Raw genomic sequence first — 17,976 nt, 5'->3', positions numbered from 1 at the left:
GACTCCACCACACTCCTTGGCAGCAAATTCCACTGTCGAACAGCTCTTACTGTCAGGAAGTTCTTCCTAATGTTTAGGTGGAATCTTCTTTCTTGTAGTTTGGATCCATTGCTCCGTGTCCGCTTCTCTGGAGCAGCAGAAAACTACCTTTCTCCCTCCTCTATGTGACATCCTTTTATATATTTGAACATGGCTATCATATCACCCCTTAACCTCCTCTTCTCCAGGCTAAACATGCCCAGCTCCCTTAATCTCTTGGGAAAGGAAAAAACAGGATGATACATATTGCACTGTGCTCCTGTCTTAGCCCATGATGAAGACAGCAAGACCAGAGGTCATGCTAGTACTGTACAACTATTTTAGAGTGTGCTTGTTTTTTCATTGCAGTCCGAATTTGGATTGCTTTCCTCACCCCTGCTATGCACTTTCCAAGAGCCATTTGCTAACTGTGTGACTGGCACCTCATATGGTATGAGCTTCAGCCTAAAGTGTTAAATAGTACCTGTTGAAGAACAGCTGAACATTTACCCCTTTATAGTTGAGGCATCTCTCTCTCTGAAAAATAAATGACTCAGAATTCTCCCCGAGGAAGGTGGGGGACAATGCATAATCGTCTCTGCACACCACTGAGGGATCTTTCACTTTCCTCCCTGAAATGTCTCCCTTCCTTTTTTCTTGGGCAGGAGTAGAATAGGAGCAGGAATGCCCTCGCTGCCCCCAAGCAGAAGGAAGAAAGCTTGTTTTTATTCGTGCACAGATCCTGGCCCCCACTGATTTGTATTTATTTTTAAAATTTCTATTCCACCCTTCCTCCCACAGGAACTTTTAAATCAACCACCACCAGATTTTTATTCTTTGTGTTTTCACCTGCAGTTTTAAGAAACTAAGAAGAGACAAAAATACAGCACTTGCTTTAGGGATATAGAATTTATAGATGACGTTGCATCCCTCATTTAAGGTGCCATTATGATTTTTATCTAGGAATCCCTCCATCATAAGTTCACCCTCCATATGAAAACCTTCACACACACCCTAATAAGAGTCTGCTGGCACCTTAAAGATTAGTAAATTTATTGTGCCATAAGCTTTCGTGGCCTTCGGTTCACTTCCTCAAAAGTAGATTTCAAAATAGCAGTAATAGTAAAATCCGATTCAATCCCAAAGAAAGAGTCTACAGGGGAGTCTATGAACTGGCACCTATCCGACAGGTGTAATGTTCGTTTGTCTAAGGAAGATTTCACTGGCTGCTTAAACTGCAAAGAGGACTGTAGTTCTTCTTAGAGGAAGGCAGGTGGCGTGAACGTACAATGGAAACCTGTGCAAAACACCCCAAACGAAGCTAATTCTGTAGCATTCTTTCTGAACAGCTCAGCTGCGCTCCCCCCCCCCCCCGTGACCGACTGGGGTGACGTCAGTATGGCAGTGGAGAGTCAGGTGATGCACACTATAAGCGAAGGGAGCTGTCCGGGTGCTGAAAACAGTCCATAAACTTGCCGCGGACAGATAACGAAGACCATGCTTTAAATTGTCTCTGCACACAGGTAAGCAGACCTACTTTCTCTTTAATTGACAAACAGAATGGGAGACCAAATGCACACACTCTCTATGCATATACAGTTTCCACTGCAAGGATCAGGCGGGGTGGGAGGGGGAGAGCACAGCCAGGAAACGTCTGAAATTGCCACCTGATGCACTTCACTTAAGTGTACAAAAACACGGTTTTACTGGGCAATTTAAGAACATTTACTTTGCACCTGATAATGGATACTAAAAATAATAACAGCCAAAAGCCCTGGAAAAGGTTGATTCTACACAATTACTATGCAAACCAATTATACTATGGCAATATCCTAGAAAGGTGATTTTGGTAATTTCACGTGCTCTTGGTACATTAGCAACATGTGCATGAAGCTGTATGCTTCTAAAGAGCAGTAGTGAATTTAAGGAGAACTACAAAAACCAGCAAATAAGGTTTTGCTCTTCTCCTCTAAAAGATCACGGTTCTTTCTGATTAAAGTGAAAGTGTAAAATGTTCATGGTTAAGATGGGCTCACTGGATTTCTTCAAATGCTTTAAGGGAGGCTACTGTTGAACCATCTCCATAATGAGCAATGAGGTAGGGGTTTGATTCAGTGACAGTAGATTTGTACTCCATAAATGCAATGTGAATTACAAGCAAACCTCAGGGTTTCAAAATAAACAGTAATTAGGAATAATCCCATTGTGCCTGAATGCAATGTCAATTCACAGGAAGCAGTAAACTGGAAAATAATACAGCTGCCATGCAAAAACAGCTGAAACACCCTTTTCCTATCATTTCCTATTTATATTAAAAAATGTGTTCTATTTGGAACAAAATCATATCCTGAGGCAGCATAGAAAATATGCAATTCTTAAAAATATTAATTTTCAGTATACTCTGATTTTCTTTTATTTGGAGCTTAAAAGTTTAAGTTTTATCAGGGAACTAGAAAAAAAAGGTAATTTACACTTAAAGTACAAAGTTTTATGGTCCAGAGTGCAAGGTAAGACAGGGTCAATGATAAGAATTCAATATTTGGAAAGAAAGCAAAAAAAGAGAGAAATGTTTCTAAGATGCTTCTCATGACTTGATAAAATTCTGGTTAAATTGCTATCTAATAGCCACCTGTGTATGTCTACTGTTGCACTGAAAAACAGCTGTAACAGAATAAAAGTATTTCCCATTCTCTTAAGGGCACTGTGAATTGCTTTTCAATCACTGTTTTCCTCTACGTCCAGTCTTGAAAATTAACAAATTATTAGGTAGCATTTGGGGGGTATTCAAAGTTCTCATTTGTGGTGCAGCTGGGAGGAAACAAGGCAATTCTGTGGAACACGGTGGTACTTCAATTACCCCAGTATGTGAAATTATTTCATACTGTGTTGCAAAAGAAGAAGAAGAAGGAAAAAGAAGCTTTCTTGACTGGCATAACAAATCCACTGTAATTTTCTACTCAGAGCAGTGGGTGTGTACAGGCATTAGGGATTTTTCCATCTCATGAATCACAGGCATATCACCAGGATATTTTACAGAGTACAAAGGAAAGGGGGAAATGAATGAATGGAAAAATATGAATTAAGCAAAGACATAGGAAGCTGCCTCGTGCAGAGCCAGGCTATTGGTCCATCTACCTCAGTACTGTCTGCACTGACTGGCAGCAGCCCTCCAGGGTTTCATGGAAAAGTATTTCCCATCCCTGCCTGGACACACCAGGGATTGAACCTGGGACCTTTTGCATGCACAGCAGATGCTGTAGCACTGAGCTATGATTTTATGTCTGGTATAGTTTTGCTTTACCTTGGATGGTTTCTTACCTGAAAGAGAGAGAAAATAATATATTAGATATCCTATATTTCCTTCAGCCAGATTTTAACTGCATAGGGAACTTGAATAGTGCCCTTGTAGCCTGGAGAAATGATCTAAACACAGCACAGTATGCATGCATGAAAAATCTACTTGAAGTCTTTGAGAACAGTATAGGCAAAGCCTATACTCAGGGCTTAATTTGCTTATGTGTTTCCATAGAATATATTAAGTAGGAACAGATAAACATGTCCTTTGCCAGTTCATCTTTTCACCACTGAATTCCCCCAAATCAGGGATTGGGCTGAAGGGCTTCTAGATCAGACAGCATTATTTTCATGCGGTCAGAGTGCTCTAAATCTGTTGTTTTAGAAAACCCCTACTCCAGCCACAGCCTTACTATATAACATCCAATGGATGCTACTGCTTGCTACCCACTTTCATAGATAGAAGGATAAAATGCCAAATAAGCAAAAACACCTGATCAATAATGTTATAGGCTTAGAATTATATTTACTATGTGTTGTATTATAGCCCTTATGATGTAAACGGGGGGGGGGGGGTGTCACCTTACTATGCACAGACTGACAGAGATGAATTCTTGTTTACCACCAACAAAACAATATACATAACCCAGAAAAAATGTTCATTCAAGGCACTGGAAATCAGTGAGCTATTGACTGCTATCCAATACCCAATTATCTAGACGTAAGCCTCACTGAACTCATTGGGACTGATTTCTGAGCAGACATGTATAGGATTATTCTGCAAACATAAAGAAACAGTAAAGGATTTTGGTCTGTTCTGATAGTCCATCAAATATATATTTTTAAAAAATAATAATAATAAGCATCAATAAAAGCATGTACCTGATGCAATATTATGGAGAACATTTTCCAAAGTTCAATTTAGCTTGGAAGCACATTTTCAAAAAGCAATAATCCTCCAGGTTGACACAAAACCTTTTGGAGTGGGGGGGGGGGGTTCCCTAGGTTGAGGGCCACACAGGATGTTGGAAAGGAAAGAAGGAGGTGGTGCTGAAATAAGAAGTGAATGGGACATACCTTATCTCTCTTCCTTTCTTACCTTCTCCCTCTCTCCCACACCCCCCTTCATTCATCCACCATCCATTCATTGCTTCACACACATCTCACCCTTCCATTCATTTATCATCCATTCACTCCCTCCCTCCCCCCTCCCTTGGCTTTCAGCGGGAAGGGCATACCCAAGGAGCTGGAGAGGCACATATGGCATTTAGTTTATAGGCTGCCAAGCCCCCTGATGATACTGCTGCAGAAGAACCATTTTAACTGCCTCATCGCTTTCTCTCTGTAATTCTTCCATTTGAATTAAGAAATAAGGGGGGGGGGGAAGAGACATTAATAGGAATAAACTGCAATATTTCAAACAAAAATCACCCTGCAGTTTTGGAATCCTGGTTCTATTGTTTCCACTATAGTAGTCCATTTTGAGTCGGTTCTCTTCTGCAAAGTTGTGTCATTTGAACAAAATGAATCAGCAGAACATAATGCTCTATTAAACTGTATGTGGTGAAAAAGACCAACAGTTGTCAGGATCTCGGCTGAACAGAGACCTTCTCATTTCTACAGATGGATGCAATTATGATTTTCATATGCAGATACTTTATGAACTAATTTCTATTTTGATTAAACTACTAATCAAAGAGCTGTCTCAAACCATTAGGCAGTTTTCAAACTGGTCTGAGATAGCCAGGTACTTGTGAACCTATAAAGTTATTGTATGTACCTTTATTGGAAATGCTGCACAATAAATAGAATAGCCGAGCCCCTGCCAAAGGCTTAGAATCTATTATTAGAATGTAGTTATAACTACTTTATAGGGAAATGCTTATGAAGTGCCCATGGTGCCCTTCTACCATCCCTTCCACCTCTGGAATTGGGCATGAATGAAGTATTCTGTTGTAGATAGAAAATAAGTTATGGAGTGTTCTTGGTTGTGGTGTATATTACAGTGGCCTATAATAGTTTCCCCAGTTTGCAAATGTGTCCATGAGCTCAAAAAGGTTGGTGTCCTCTAGTTTACTGAATCTTTCCCCAACCTTTCCCCCTGCAGACGCTTTGAACTACACCTCCCTTCACCCCTGACCATTGTCCATGCTGGACGGGACTAAAGGGAGTTGTGGTCCAAAGTATCTGGAGGGGATCAGATTGGAGAATATTGACTTATGGGGTGAGATCCAGTGTAGCACAAAGGCAATAGTTCATTCCCCAGGAATTCTCTTCCACACTGCAGCTTCCTGCACTCCTCAGAGTCTGCTCCAGGGACTTGTGGCACCCTCCATAGCAGGTTATGGGGGGCATATGAAGGGCTGTAGGCTGGAAATGGGAAACTAGAAGTCCCCTTGCATAAGACGATTTCTGTTGCACAAGAAGTGGTCAGTATTGGATTTTGTCCACAGCATCTGCACACACAACAGACTCCATATGGGACTTCCCCTTCTTCCTCCCCACAGCCCCTTGCACACCCTTAAGATCTTCTCCAGTGGCTTAGGGAACAACCCAGAACATACTTTGATGTGGTCACAGGGCATAGGAGAGGAATAAAAAGTCTCATTGTGCAAATGGAACTCCATGCGCAGAGTGTTGGATACAACTGCTTAGCTACAGAGGTTCTATTCTAAGTTATACTCAGAGGATACCCAACTGAAATTAATAGAGTTAACTTAGCCATGTCCATTAATTTCAATGGGTCTACTTTGAATAGGCTAGCATTGAATATGGCCTATTGTGTTTAATACATCCCTAAAATCCTGATGTTTTCTAGAGATTATAGATCAAATTTTCATTGCTATGAGCTTAGATAATGTCCAAACTTTTGTGTGTTAATTTTCATTTTTTTATTTTATTTTAAGGGAACATTTCAAACATGGCCGATGCTAAAACCTCAAGGCTTGCTACAGTCTTGCCTCTTGCTCTGCTTTCTGCCCTGATCTGTTCTGCCAGTGCTGCTTCATTTCAACGTTACCAAAACATCCAGAAAGATCCAGACTACCTGATGAAAAACTTGCAAAGGCTTCCAAGCCCAGATATGATCAAAGCGCTGGAATACCTAGAAAACCTCAGAAAACAAGCCAGCAATGGAGAAACAAGCCCAGATGATAGCTCCTATCAAAGTGTCCCATTTGCTCTGCAGCCAAAGGAAAGCAAAGATCAGAACTACCTGTCGGACAATCTAAGAGAATCTTTATCAGAAGATGAGTCACAGTGGGCTAAGGCCATGTTGGAAGCACTAAGGCAAGGAGAAAAGGAATCAAAGGGAACCCTGAAAGAAGGTAAATTCTACCCCATGAGTTCAGATAACATCTTCCAAGATGGAATGACTGATGATTATGATGACCGCACCTGGCCTGAGACACGGCACAAACATTCTAAGATACCACATGTCTACTTAGAAGAAAATTCAAGAGACAGCCCTTATAAGCGGACAAATGAAATCGTGGAAGAGCAGTACACACCCCAAAGTCTAGCTACCTTAGAATCAGTGTTTCAGGAGCTGGGGAAGATGATGGGGCCAAGTAACCTAAAAAAGGGGAGGTTTGATGAGGAACAGAAACTCTATGCTGATGATGAAGATGATGCCTATAAAGGAAACAACCTTGCCTACGAAGATGTGGTGGGAGGAGAAGACTGGAACCCAATAGAGGAAAAAGTGGAAAGTCAAACCCAGGAAGAGATCAGAGACAGTAAGGAACAAATTGAGAAAAATGAAGAGGAGATGGATGACGAAGCAAAGAGGTCCAGCATCCTGGAGGATGAGATGAAAAGAGAGGACAAAGATCAAGTGTCAGAGGATGTTTCACAGCTGATGGATTATTATTTGAAAAAGATGATAAGCAGTGCCGGAAATGACAACTCAAGATTCAAGCAAAATGAAGACAAAAGGGCCGCCAGATATTCTGGAAAGCAACTTGATCCTCAGGCTATTTATCAGTTAATAGAAATTTCAAGGAATTTACAAATCCCACCTGAGGATTTAATTGAGATGTTGAGAGCTGGTGATAAACAGAGTGAAAAAGAGCAAGAGCCTGAGCTCCCAGAAGATGTTGATGACATCCCTGAAATTAATGTAGACAATTCAGATGTATTCAAAAATAAAATGAACTCTTTGAATGGTTACAGAAAGCAGCGACTTAATTTGATACCGGATAATCTACCAGAAGATCTCACTGTGGAAGATATCATCAATCTTTTGGGGACTGAAAATATAGGGAGTCAGAAACCATCATATCTGGCAAATCAACTCAAGCAAGAGTTGCCAAGAGTTTCCTACATGCCTGGAAGATCTAAAGGGCACCAGTTTCCCAAAGCTGCTTGGTTAAACCATTTGGAAAGACGACAAATGGAACAGGAATTACTAAATGAAAAGGAAGATGACTTGGCAGACTACTTAGCCAAGGTGCTGGCAAAATATCCTGAGGTTGTTAATACAGGTCAGATGAAACAAATTCCACTCGCACTTTCCTCCGAGGATGACTTGCAAGAAGAAGACCAGTTTGAGCAGGCTATCAAAGAACATCTAAACCAGCTTGGAACTCAAGAGTCAGACAAGTTGACATCTCTCAGCAAAAGGCTGTCCATGGCCCAAGAGAATGACGACACACAAAACAGACCATATATGGATGAGGATATGCTAGCAAAGGTTCTAGACTATCTAAACCAGGAAAAGTCTGAAAGGGGGAGGGATCACATTACTAAAAGGGCAATGGAAAATATGTAGTTATTTCCTTATTATTTCTCTTCATTGTATTGACTTCTACCCCAGTTCTGTTGTGATTTACCTTTCTTTAACAATTTGAGGCATGTTCAGACATTACACACAGCTGCTTTATGCACATAGGAATTCTGGCACCTGCATTTTCGTGAGTAATGTTACATCTGAAATGGGAGCTCATGGACCTCAGCTGTAGCTACCTCTGTGATCTCTGATAAAGGTTTTGGAACATGGTCACAGAGATTCCTAGAGATGATATCTTTGAGTTCCCAGCAAACACATTGTTTTGCTCATGCAAATGAACATGCCCAGAGGATCCCTGCAGGTGCAAAAAGTGGCCCAGTTCTGTGTCTCAACTGGTCCCAGTGGTACATGATTTGACATTGAACAGTCTGCGTAAACTCCTCTGAGCTGTTCTGTTGTTTATGGGTATCTTTCAATGTTCTAAATCTTGGTCATGTAACAAATTGCTTCAATTTTTTTAAGAAACAGATTTATGAAATTAAGTGAAACTATGTAAAACAATGACCACGGCAGATTATGACAATGGCAGAATGACAACTGCATTCTATGAGGTTTTTTAAATGAATTGAAATATTTTGTTATTGTGTGTAGTGTTTTTGTGGAGTACTGAATAAAAATAAAGCATATTATATATATAATATATATAGTTTTATTTATAAAGCTTTTTCTATTCTGTGTTTTATGGTTGACGAATAAATATTATTTCTGGACAATAGACTGTGTTTTACTTTGAGTTACCTATAGAGTGCTCTGCTGGTCCCAAAAAGAAATGTGTAGCCCAGTCATGTGCATTTTTGCTTGCAAGTATGTCCCAAGTGTGTACACACAATTGCAAACAAAATTGGTAAAGGAATACTGTTTGTTAGATAAGTGTCTCTGGATAAGATGGTAAAATTTTTGGAACTTTGCTCTTCTATAGCTTGAAATTCTCCCAGTAGAGGTTGGGTCATTGAAAAAGATCCAGTTCTATGAGATGTGATTGGTTAACAACCTTTACTGGTCAGTGTATTTAAAGTCAGTTTTCCCATTGCTTTCCTTGGGAGTAATGCTCAGACTCTAAAACAGAGTATCAGTATCCCAAAATCAATGCAAGAGAGAAATATGGGCCCAAGTAAGAACATCTGCAGAGTCTTTCCTGGCTGGCTCACTCACGTGAGTTAAAGAAGTTTTGAGCCTTTGGGCAACATGGCCTTTGGGATTGTAGTCAAAACAAAATAAAAAAATTCCTTCCAGTAGCACCTTAAATACCAACTAAGTTAGTTCTTGGTATGAGCTTTCGTGTGCATGCACGCGAAAGCTCATACCAAGAACTAACTTAGTTGGTCTTTAAGGTGCTACTGGAAGGAATTTTTTTATTTTGTTTTGACTATGGCAGACCAACACGGCTACCTATCTGTATTTGGGATTGTAGTCGCTGACCTTGATTCAGAAGACTCCATTTCTGCAATGGGCCCTCTTTCCATTTTAATAGATGTGAGGATACATTTATCCATTTGGGCACACACATATATCTGAATCAGAATCACATAATGTATGACTGAGGAGGGAGGAGGAATAAATCAATGGAACATATAAATAGGGTTTTTAGGACCATTTGATTCCTTGACTTAAATTCAGGCACTATAGTTTTGTGAATGGATGGCTATGGAGTCATGCTAAAAGAAGCATGTTTGCTCCCAAGTATGTTTTCTGTTTTCAATAGGTTATTTTCATTACTGAAAGGGGGGGGGGCGGGGAAGGTCCTGGTTCTTTAAAGAGAAATAACTAGTTTTTCAAGGATGCTGAGAAAGTGGAGGTTTCAATGAAGTCAATGGGGACTTCTTCAAAATCAGGGCACAAGTGTATTCATTTGTTGTTTAAGCATTTCTTAATGCATGCCTTTTGGGGTACAGTCTCCCCAGAAGATGAAGACCAACCAAGGGAGATCCTGTCGAATACACCTGAGTGGGAAAAGTGTGAGAATTCATACTTGTAAGGAACCGCCAAGTCTCAGGAATCAACGGCACAAGAGCACTGCTAAAGAAAAGCAAAGTGAACAAATGAGTCTTCAAGGCACGAGTCCTCAAGGAAGGGCGTTCCACAACCATTTCCAAAGGCATCATGCCTCTTCATGTTATGCAACAGAAAGGAGTGTGTACAGAAGCCTTTCCCAACCTATTGCCCCCCCCCCCCCGATGTTCACAAGATATGGTTCCAGGAAATGGTCTGAAAGTACACAAATCACCACCTTGCTGAAACTAAGAAGCTCTTGTGCACTGCTTTGGGCTCCATGGCTATGCACACACAATACATTTGAAGCACATTTAAAGCAACCCCAAAGGATCATGGTGACTGCAGTTTATCCCTCAAAGAACGACAGTTCCCAGTACCCTTAACAAACTTTAGTTCCCGGTATTCATTGCCGTGTTTGTGTGTGCTTTCAATGTGGTTGACTTATTTAAGTATCTATAGACTGCACTTTCATATAAAATATCTCAAGGTGGTATGAAGACTAAAAGCATAGTATTACAATAAATAAATAAAAAGCCCAAACAAACAAAAGCTGGTTGGCAGAGAGCCTCAAATTTGAAATGCCTGCCTGCCTGAATAATGCAGTTTTTAGAAGACATCTAAAAATGAGCAGGGATGCCTCCTGCCAAACCCATTGGCAAGGAGTTCCACAGGACAGGGCCTGCCACATTAAAGGCTTAGCCCCTAATAAAGGTCAGAAGAACGTCTGGGAAGCATGTGGAATCACCAGAAGTGCCCCATCAGGAGACCTCAGCTATCAAGTGAAGTATGGTATACAGCTTGTGGTGGAAGAAAGGTGGGCCAAAGATGTAATTTTAAGAACCAAGCAAATAAATGTTTAGAAACACAACTCCTGTTAGCATGCCTAACTATGCTGGGAGTCAGTCTCATTGAATTCTATAGGGCAGGACTTCCCAAATGTGAGTCTCCAGCTGTTTTTTGGACTACAATTCCCATCATCCCTTTGGTCCGGCTAGCTAGGGATGATGGGAGTTGTAGTTCAAAAACAGCTGGAGACCCAAGTTTGGGAAAGACTGCTAAAGGGCATACTTCTGAGTAGAACTGCACTGTAAGCCTAAGTTTTCAATTCTCCCTTTACAGCTCGTAACCACATAGGGTTGTAGCTCACAAAGTTACACTCAGACATTGATTTCAGTGGGTCTGCTCTGACTCAGAAGAACATCAGCACACCTATCAAACTATTAATCATTTAATGCTCATTGGCTAACAAAGTTTCGCAATGTTTTCTACAGAGTTTGTGCTGCTGCCTAAATCAATATCAGTTGGTCATCATTTTTGAAATTTTTCAGCTCAGACTCCTAAAAAACTTTTAGCAGAAGAGTTGGGTTGATTATTAGCTTGCCCTCAACATGTCATTAAAATGTCATCAAAACTGGTTAAACATACATGATGAAGTTAATGTCCTGACTATCTCTTGGCTGATTTAGAAGCAAAGATAATCTTTTATCTCTGAGGATTCAGAGGTAGCAGGTTGGGGGGGGGGATACGACAAATTCCCCTCAGATTCTGTTTTTATCCATTGCGTACTTACTTGTCAAACATAAAGTACTGCACATTTAACAGGAAATAACAAAAAGGACAATGAATCGTGCATTTGCCCTAATGAAATCTAACCAGATGTCCTGATTTCTTAATGCAGCCTTGTTTAAACAGATTTCTTATCATTTGCCCTCATCAATGGATCTCTCTAAATAAAGGCCAAGGATGTGGTGACCATTCTAGTCTCTCTTACAAGCTGGACCACATACAAGCTTTATAGTATTCAAAAAGTGACTTGGCATAAGCCCATTAAATCTTCTATGTTAGTCAAGCCACACACCAGAGTTTTGCACCTTGCATCCTATACATTGAACCCTTTCTCAAAGAGTCACTCCTTATGCAACCAAAAATGGGGCCACCCACATCCAAGAGGGGAGCATCAGCAAACCCTAAGGTTGAATATTTGGAAAAGCGTCCCTATATGTCACCCTCAAAATGTCTAAGTGAGGACCAAGACTGCTGAGTGTCTGTTGGGAGGTGGGACTGGAAAACCAAAGGAGAGGGGTATGGGGAGGAAGTAAGTATTCTGAAAGAAGACATGACTGGCTAGCTGAAACCCTGAACAAGAGCACCCACACTGCAACACTTGCTGCATGCCTGACTTGTATTTTCTGGTCTCCCAAATGTACAGTCCTGGGATATGATGCCTTACACTGGGGATAGAGCATTGGTACTACATAAAGGGAATGGAACACATTTCTCCTTTTGTGTGCAATTGTTTGGCTCTCCTCTCCTGTTGCTGTTTCTATCATTTTAAACAGGATTAGTGTGGTTTTTTTAAAATGCAGAACTCATTAGCATGGCATTCTCTCCGTTTGCTGTGATCCTTTGATTCTGCCTTGAAGCAACAGGTTGCCATGGCAGCAGGAGAAAAGCACCAAAGCCAGGGCTACATCGTTCATTGGTCGCCGTGCTATGATGTAATTGCTCATGATGTCTCCGAGAAGGGCTGGAATAACCTGTGAGACTGGCTTTGATGCGTTAACCTGTTTCCACTCCCGATAAAACTGTACAGGCGGTCTCTCAGATGGGGTCTTCCTTTCAACCTCATTTCTGCCTTTAACATTGGACAGTGGACAGAACAGCGTGGTATCTCTCTCAATTCTGTGCTTCTTTGAAATGCGCCTATCAGGCATGGCTTTCCTATTAACTTTGTGGAAAACAGCCAGAACCCAGCCATACTGAGAAGGTATAAGTACGCAAACACTATTTCAGTTTCTGAAATCGATTTATATGAGAAAATGGGTGATATCTAAGTAAGGTTCTTGATGCTGTTGTATCAGCAGAGGCATCAACTCATGGAAGAGTTTTCCCTTCCACCCAGTAGCCCCCAACACGGGGCTGGTCCAAGGACCTTTTGTTGCCTGAGGCATAGGAGCCAACTCCTAGGGGCTGTGGGGTTTTTGGCCCGCCACAATAAACATATTTGAGGGGGCTGGGCCCCCAGGAAGTTGATGGGTATTCCCATTCAAATGGTGTGTGTGCACTGTGTTGATTATGCAGGGCTGGACTTACCTAGGCCCCCACAATATTTTATTCACGTTGGCACCCCTGGCCTGAGGCAAATATGCTACCAATGTTTCCACCAGCAGCAGCACAGATCCTGATTGATGCCTTGGTGGGGTGAAAGGAGCATGCTGCCCAAGACAGGTTGCCTCAGGTTGCCTCATTGGTGCAAAAGCCATATTAGGGTAGCAAGCAAGCTAGCTTTGGGGCTGCAGGGCAAACCACAAGACACACCTTTCCGCCACTTTCCACCCCTCAAAATTTTCCATCCAGCCCCCCTTGAAAATCTGTTCAAGAATGTTGGTTGAAGAATCGTCAAAAAGTGCCCCCCTCTTCCATGAGCAGACACCTCCTGCTGGAGGAAGAGGCATTATGCTTGTGCAAGGACACCAGCTGGGTAATACTCCAACCTTAAAAAGGTAAATGGACCCCTGAACATTAGGTCCAGTCATGGCTGACTCTGGTGTTGCGGCGCTTTATTGGCTGAGGGAGCCGGCGTACAGCTTCCGGGTCATGTGGCCAGCATGACAAAGCCGCTTCTGATGAACCAGAGCAGCGCACGGAAACACCGTTTACCTTCCTGCCGGAGCAGTACCTATTTATCTACTTGCACTTTGATGTGCTTTTGAACTGCTAGGTTGGCAGGAGCAGGGACCGAGCAATGGGAGCTCACCCCGTCGCGGGGATTCGAACCGCCAACCTTCTGATTGTTAAGTCCTAGGCTCTGTGGTTTAACCCACAGCGCCACCCACATCCCACTCCAACCTTAGTTCCCTGCTATAAACAAAACACCTTTAATTTTGCAGATGTACTTTCAACCCAGCTCTACGTGCAGAAACTTTTAGTTCAACGCATTACTAAAAAAATTATCCAGCACATTTTCCTGGGTCATGGAGTTCTGCAACTGAACAGGACTTCTTTCAGTCCTACTGTCTGTCTTACATTCCCTCTTCACAGAGCGCAGTCCTCTATTTGATGGGCTGTGGGTTCAAAGTCTAGTTTAGAGATAAAGAACCATAAGGAGAACTGGGGCCTTAAACCTGCCATCAGCAGCATTTGCCCAGCAAAGAGAGCAGGAACACAGATCACCTGGTCACACAGTATTTCCCACTATGATGAAATGTACTGTTTTTCTATTTAAGTGATAGCAATTATTTCTAATTTTTCAGCTATGCATATAAATTAGTATATGCAAATTTTATGCAAACCCAGGTCCTTTTTTTGGGGGTGTGTGTGTGATACACTTCCTCCTTTTTGGCAATGTGTAAATGGCCACCATATTCCAGTGTTCTGCTCTGAATCAAGTTTCAGAAATCCAGAAACAATTCTAGCATTGCTAGCACCAAGTTGGAGCACTCATCTGAAACTTAGAATTACTTTGCTTTTTTCAAAATATTCAGCGGCCTGGAACTTCTGCCCCCAAATCCTGTCCTGATGGTACCTTGGACTCCATGTTATGTGAGAAATTTATGATTAGTTGTCTCAACTGTTTGCTGCTGCTGCTGCTGCTGCTGCTTTTTTGGTTGGTTTTTTTTTTTTTACAGAAATATAGCTGTGGGGAGATGTCAATTTTGAGAGAATGGTATTTTTCCGAGCAAATTTGCTTTCCAAGTTGCTAATTGAAAATGGTAAGCAGGGAGTGAGGGGAGTAATTTAACGTTGCCTTTTGCTGCTATTGAATCAGTAACTCCCTGTAGTTGCATCAAAAAGAAAAAACACAAGGGAAACTTTGAACAGAATGGGTTACAAAGTTAGATTATAAATTTCACAAAAAATAGAATGCTACTGTTACAATGAATCAATTCTGGTTTTTTTGTTTTTGTTTAAGGACGTACACTAGTGTGGGTAATGGTTTGGCATATTGGCACTGGGAATACCTCGTAAATTAAGGGAAAACCCCTATAGCACATATGGATTTATTGTCACTGCACTTCTTGATGACATTCAGAAGCTATTTTAAAAATAAGATCAGAAAGGAACCTGATTTACAGTGGGGCTTTAAATGGGCCAGACTTTATCTGAAGAAGTACACTTGGCCCCCAGTTTCACTGAATCCCTCTTTTGCTTTGACTGGCTCTTTTACTGCAAGATAAGTGAACCAAGAGGGAAAGTCTCTGCAAAAGCCTTTAAATATGACAAAGAAGAATTATACCTCCTGTCCCTGTCATTGCTGGGTCAGGCAAGGCAACTCAGCTGTTCTGGTATTCATTGGAACCATATACTTGTTTTTGTAGTCCCCAGGCAAAGGAAAGCTGTCATCGTCGTTAGGAACTTGATGGATGCCATCTCCCATAATTACAATGTCTCTTCCAGACAAATGAAGCTGGAACTGCAAGGAACCATAGAGGAATATCCTTATAATCAAAGCCGTGTGTGTGTGCATGCGTGCATGCACATGTACATGAGTTGTGGGTGCATATTTGTGTGTGTGCATGCACAATAGCTGCATTCATTGATTGCTGTCTTGGAAAGTGATTGATTGCTTGGTTGCAAGTCACTTTGGTTTGCCTTGGGCAAGATAAAGTGACTAACAAATTTAATCAATAGTAATAATAATAATAAGGATTAGCTACCACCTTTCTACATTTTTTCACAGTTTACAAAGAAGCATCTAAGCCTCAAATGACAATTGGAGTACTTCTCCATGCATAGATTTTCCATTGTTCCAGTTTCCTTGCCATGCCTCTATTCTCTGAAGGCTACTGCTATAGGTTTGTAGATGCTAGAATTTAATTGAGGCTTGGAGTATTAAAATCAGGAATAGCCAGACTCATGTGTATTTAGGATAGATCCATGTGTGTATTTGAGTTGTGTACTAGATGTTCCAAATCCTTTAATTTGTATGTGTGAAGTCCACTTTGTGTAATTAAGTCCACTTCCTAACCTGTTTGTTAGGCACCTCGCTAATCCCTTGAAATTAACATGTGTTAGAAAGTAATGTATTCAGACTAATTGCCCTTTGAGATTTTAGCCTGGTGTAATGGATCATGAGAGGTGGGGTATGGAAGTGAGAGCTGGACCATAAAGAATAATTGATGCTTTTGAATTATGGTGCTGGAGGAGACTCTTGAGAGTCCCATGGACTGCAAGAAGATCAAATCTATCCATTCTGAAGGAAATCAGCCCTGAGTGCTCACTGGAAGGACAGATCGTAAAGCTGAGGCTCCAATACTTTGGCCACCTCATGAGAAGAGAATACTCCCTGGAAAAGACCCTGATGTTGGGAAAGATTCAGGGTACAAGGAGAAGGGGATGGCAGAGGATGAGATGGTTGGACAGTGTTTTTCAAGCTACTAACATGAACTTGACCAAACTACGGAAGGCAGTGGAAGACAGGAGTGCCGGGCATGCTCTGGTCCATGGGGTCACAAAGAGTCGGACATGACTAAACGACTAAACAACAACAAGTGGATCGTTCATACAACAAGAGGATCAATGGGAGTGTGGCCTCTGCCTGTGCTAAACTGGGGGAAGCAGGACTCTCTTGGAATGCTGATACACTGAACCCATCCATGGCTGACTCAGGTTGCATATATGTGTAAATAAACCCTATTTCATAATGGCATCCCAGTCTTCGCTGTGTCTCATGGTCCAAAAGGAAACACAGACCCAGTGCCTGGAGCTCCCTGGAATCTCACTCGGCTGTGGAGATTGAAGGTGGCATGTAGCAGCAAATTATTCATTTTCTATTTCCTCACCTTCTTTCTCTATGCTTCGCCCTTGAAACCTCCATATCTTGAGGTCAGCTAAGACTCTGCAAAGGTCATTTTGACCTGAAAAGTATCTGTGGACAGAAACATGCCTTTTATGCAGAACAAATAAGCAGAACACACAAGAATTGTATACTCTTTTTTTAATGAGTTACCAACTCCTGTAGCATCATGACCTCTGCTTCTCATTAATCCCAGTAAATGTGCTGTTCATCACCAAAGAAGCCACAGGCATCTTCTACTAATACCCACCAGTGCATCTAGTTGGATGTGAATCATGCAGCCCATGATCACTCCTAAAAATTAATATAATTTTCTAATTGGGCATAATCAAATTAATCATCATGTAAGTGTTCAGTATAAGGATAACCTACACTATACTATGTTGCATCATCCTTTGGATGATACTCTGAGAGTGCAATGAAAAGTCACTCCTGAATTTCATTTTTCTACAATGGCACTTCAGCCATACTTCCCTAAACAGGGAGACACATAGTTATTTCAGGAGCTTTCCCTCTTCCAAATTTTTAAAGACAGGTGCCCTCCTGTCCAGCAGGAATCACAGAGAAGGAGGTGCCAATTCACAACTTTTGAAAGTTCTGCAAGTAAAGTTTTAATTAAACTTATGGGTCTTGACAATGCTTTATTTCCAAAGGGAGCCAGTTTATATGCATTCAGTCACTTCAAACTGTGCAAAATTAATATCTGCAATATGTTAGTCAGTTAAAAATAGTTAAAACTCCCAGCCCAGCTCTCTGTGAAAGGGGAACTTTAAGAGAGAGGACAGGATTAGAGAGGAAGTGGTGTGGTTGTGAGTCTGACAGCTCTAGTGTCCAACCAAGGAATATCAGGGAAGGAGAAGCAGAACTATCCTTTTGACTTCTAATCATTCTGCTTTGGGGAGGGATGTCAGAAGGACTTCTCAGCAGGTGTCATCTGAGCATCAAGCAAACAAGCAACCTCAAAAGGTGTCTGAATGCTATGTACCTTTGCTCTCATCCTTTTGGAATTTTGCAGGTTACTTACTTAGGGGTACTTCCCAAAGAATGCCAATTTCATAGTAAAGGTAAAGGTACCCCTGACCATTAG

General features: G+C 41.4%; 1 protein-coding gene across 1 annotated transcript; it reads left to right on the top strand.

The window, feature by feature from the left end:
- Positions 1-1,424: 1,424 nt before the first annotated feature.
- On the top strand, positions 1,425-8,741 carry SCG2 (secretogranin II). Its single transcript, XM_083738107.1, has 2 exons — positions 1,425-1,541; positions 6,219-8,741. Exon 2 carries the CDS (start codon positions 6,233-6,235, stop codon positions 8,081-8,083), a length of 1,851 nt encoding a protein of 616 aa, XP_083594233.1. The 5' UTR covers positions 1,425-1,541; positions 6,219-6,232; the 3' UTR covers positions 8,084-8,741.
- Positions 8,742-17,976: the final 9,235 nt, after the last annotated feature.

This window comes from Podarcis gaigeae (assembly GCF_964106915.1).
Source record: "Podarcis gaigeae genome assembly, chromosome: 5".
In the NCBI taxonomy this organism is placed as follows: Eukaryota; Metazoa; Chordata; class Lepidosauria; order Squamata; family Lacertidae; genus Podarcis; species Podarcis gaigeae.
This window is presented reverse-complemented; position numbering and strand designations above follow the sequence as displayed.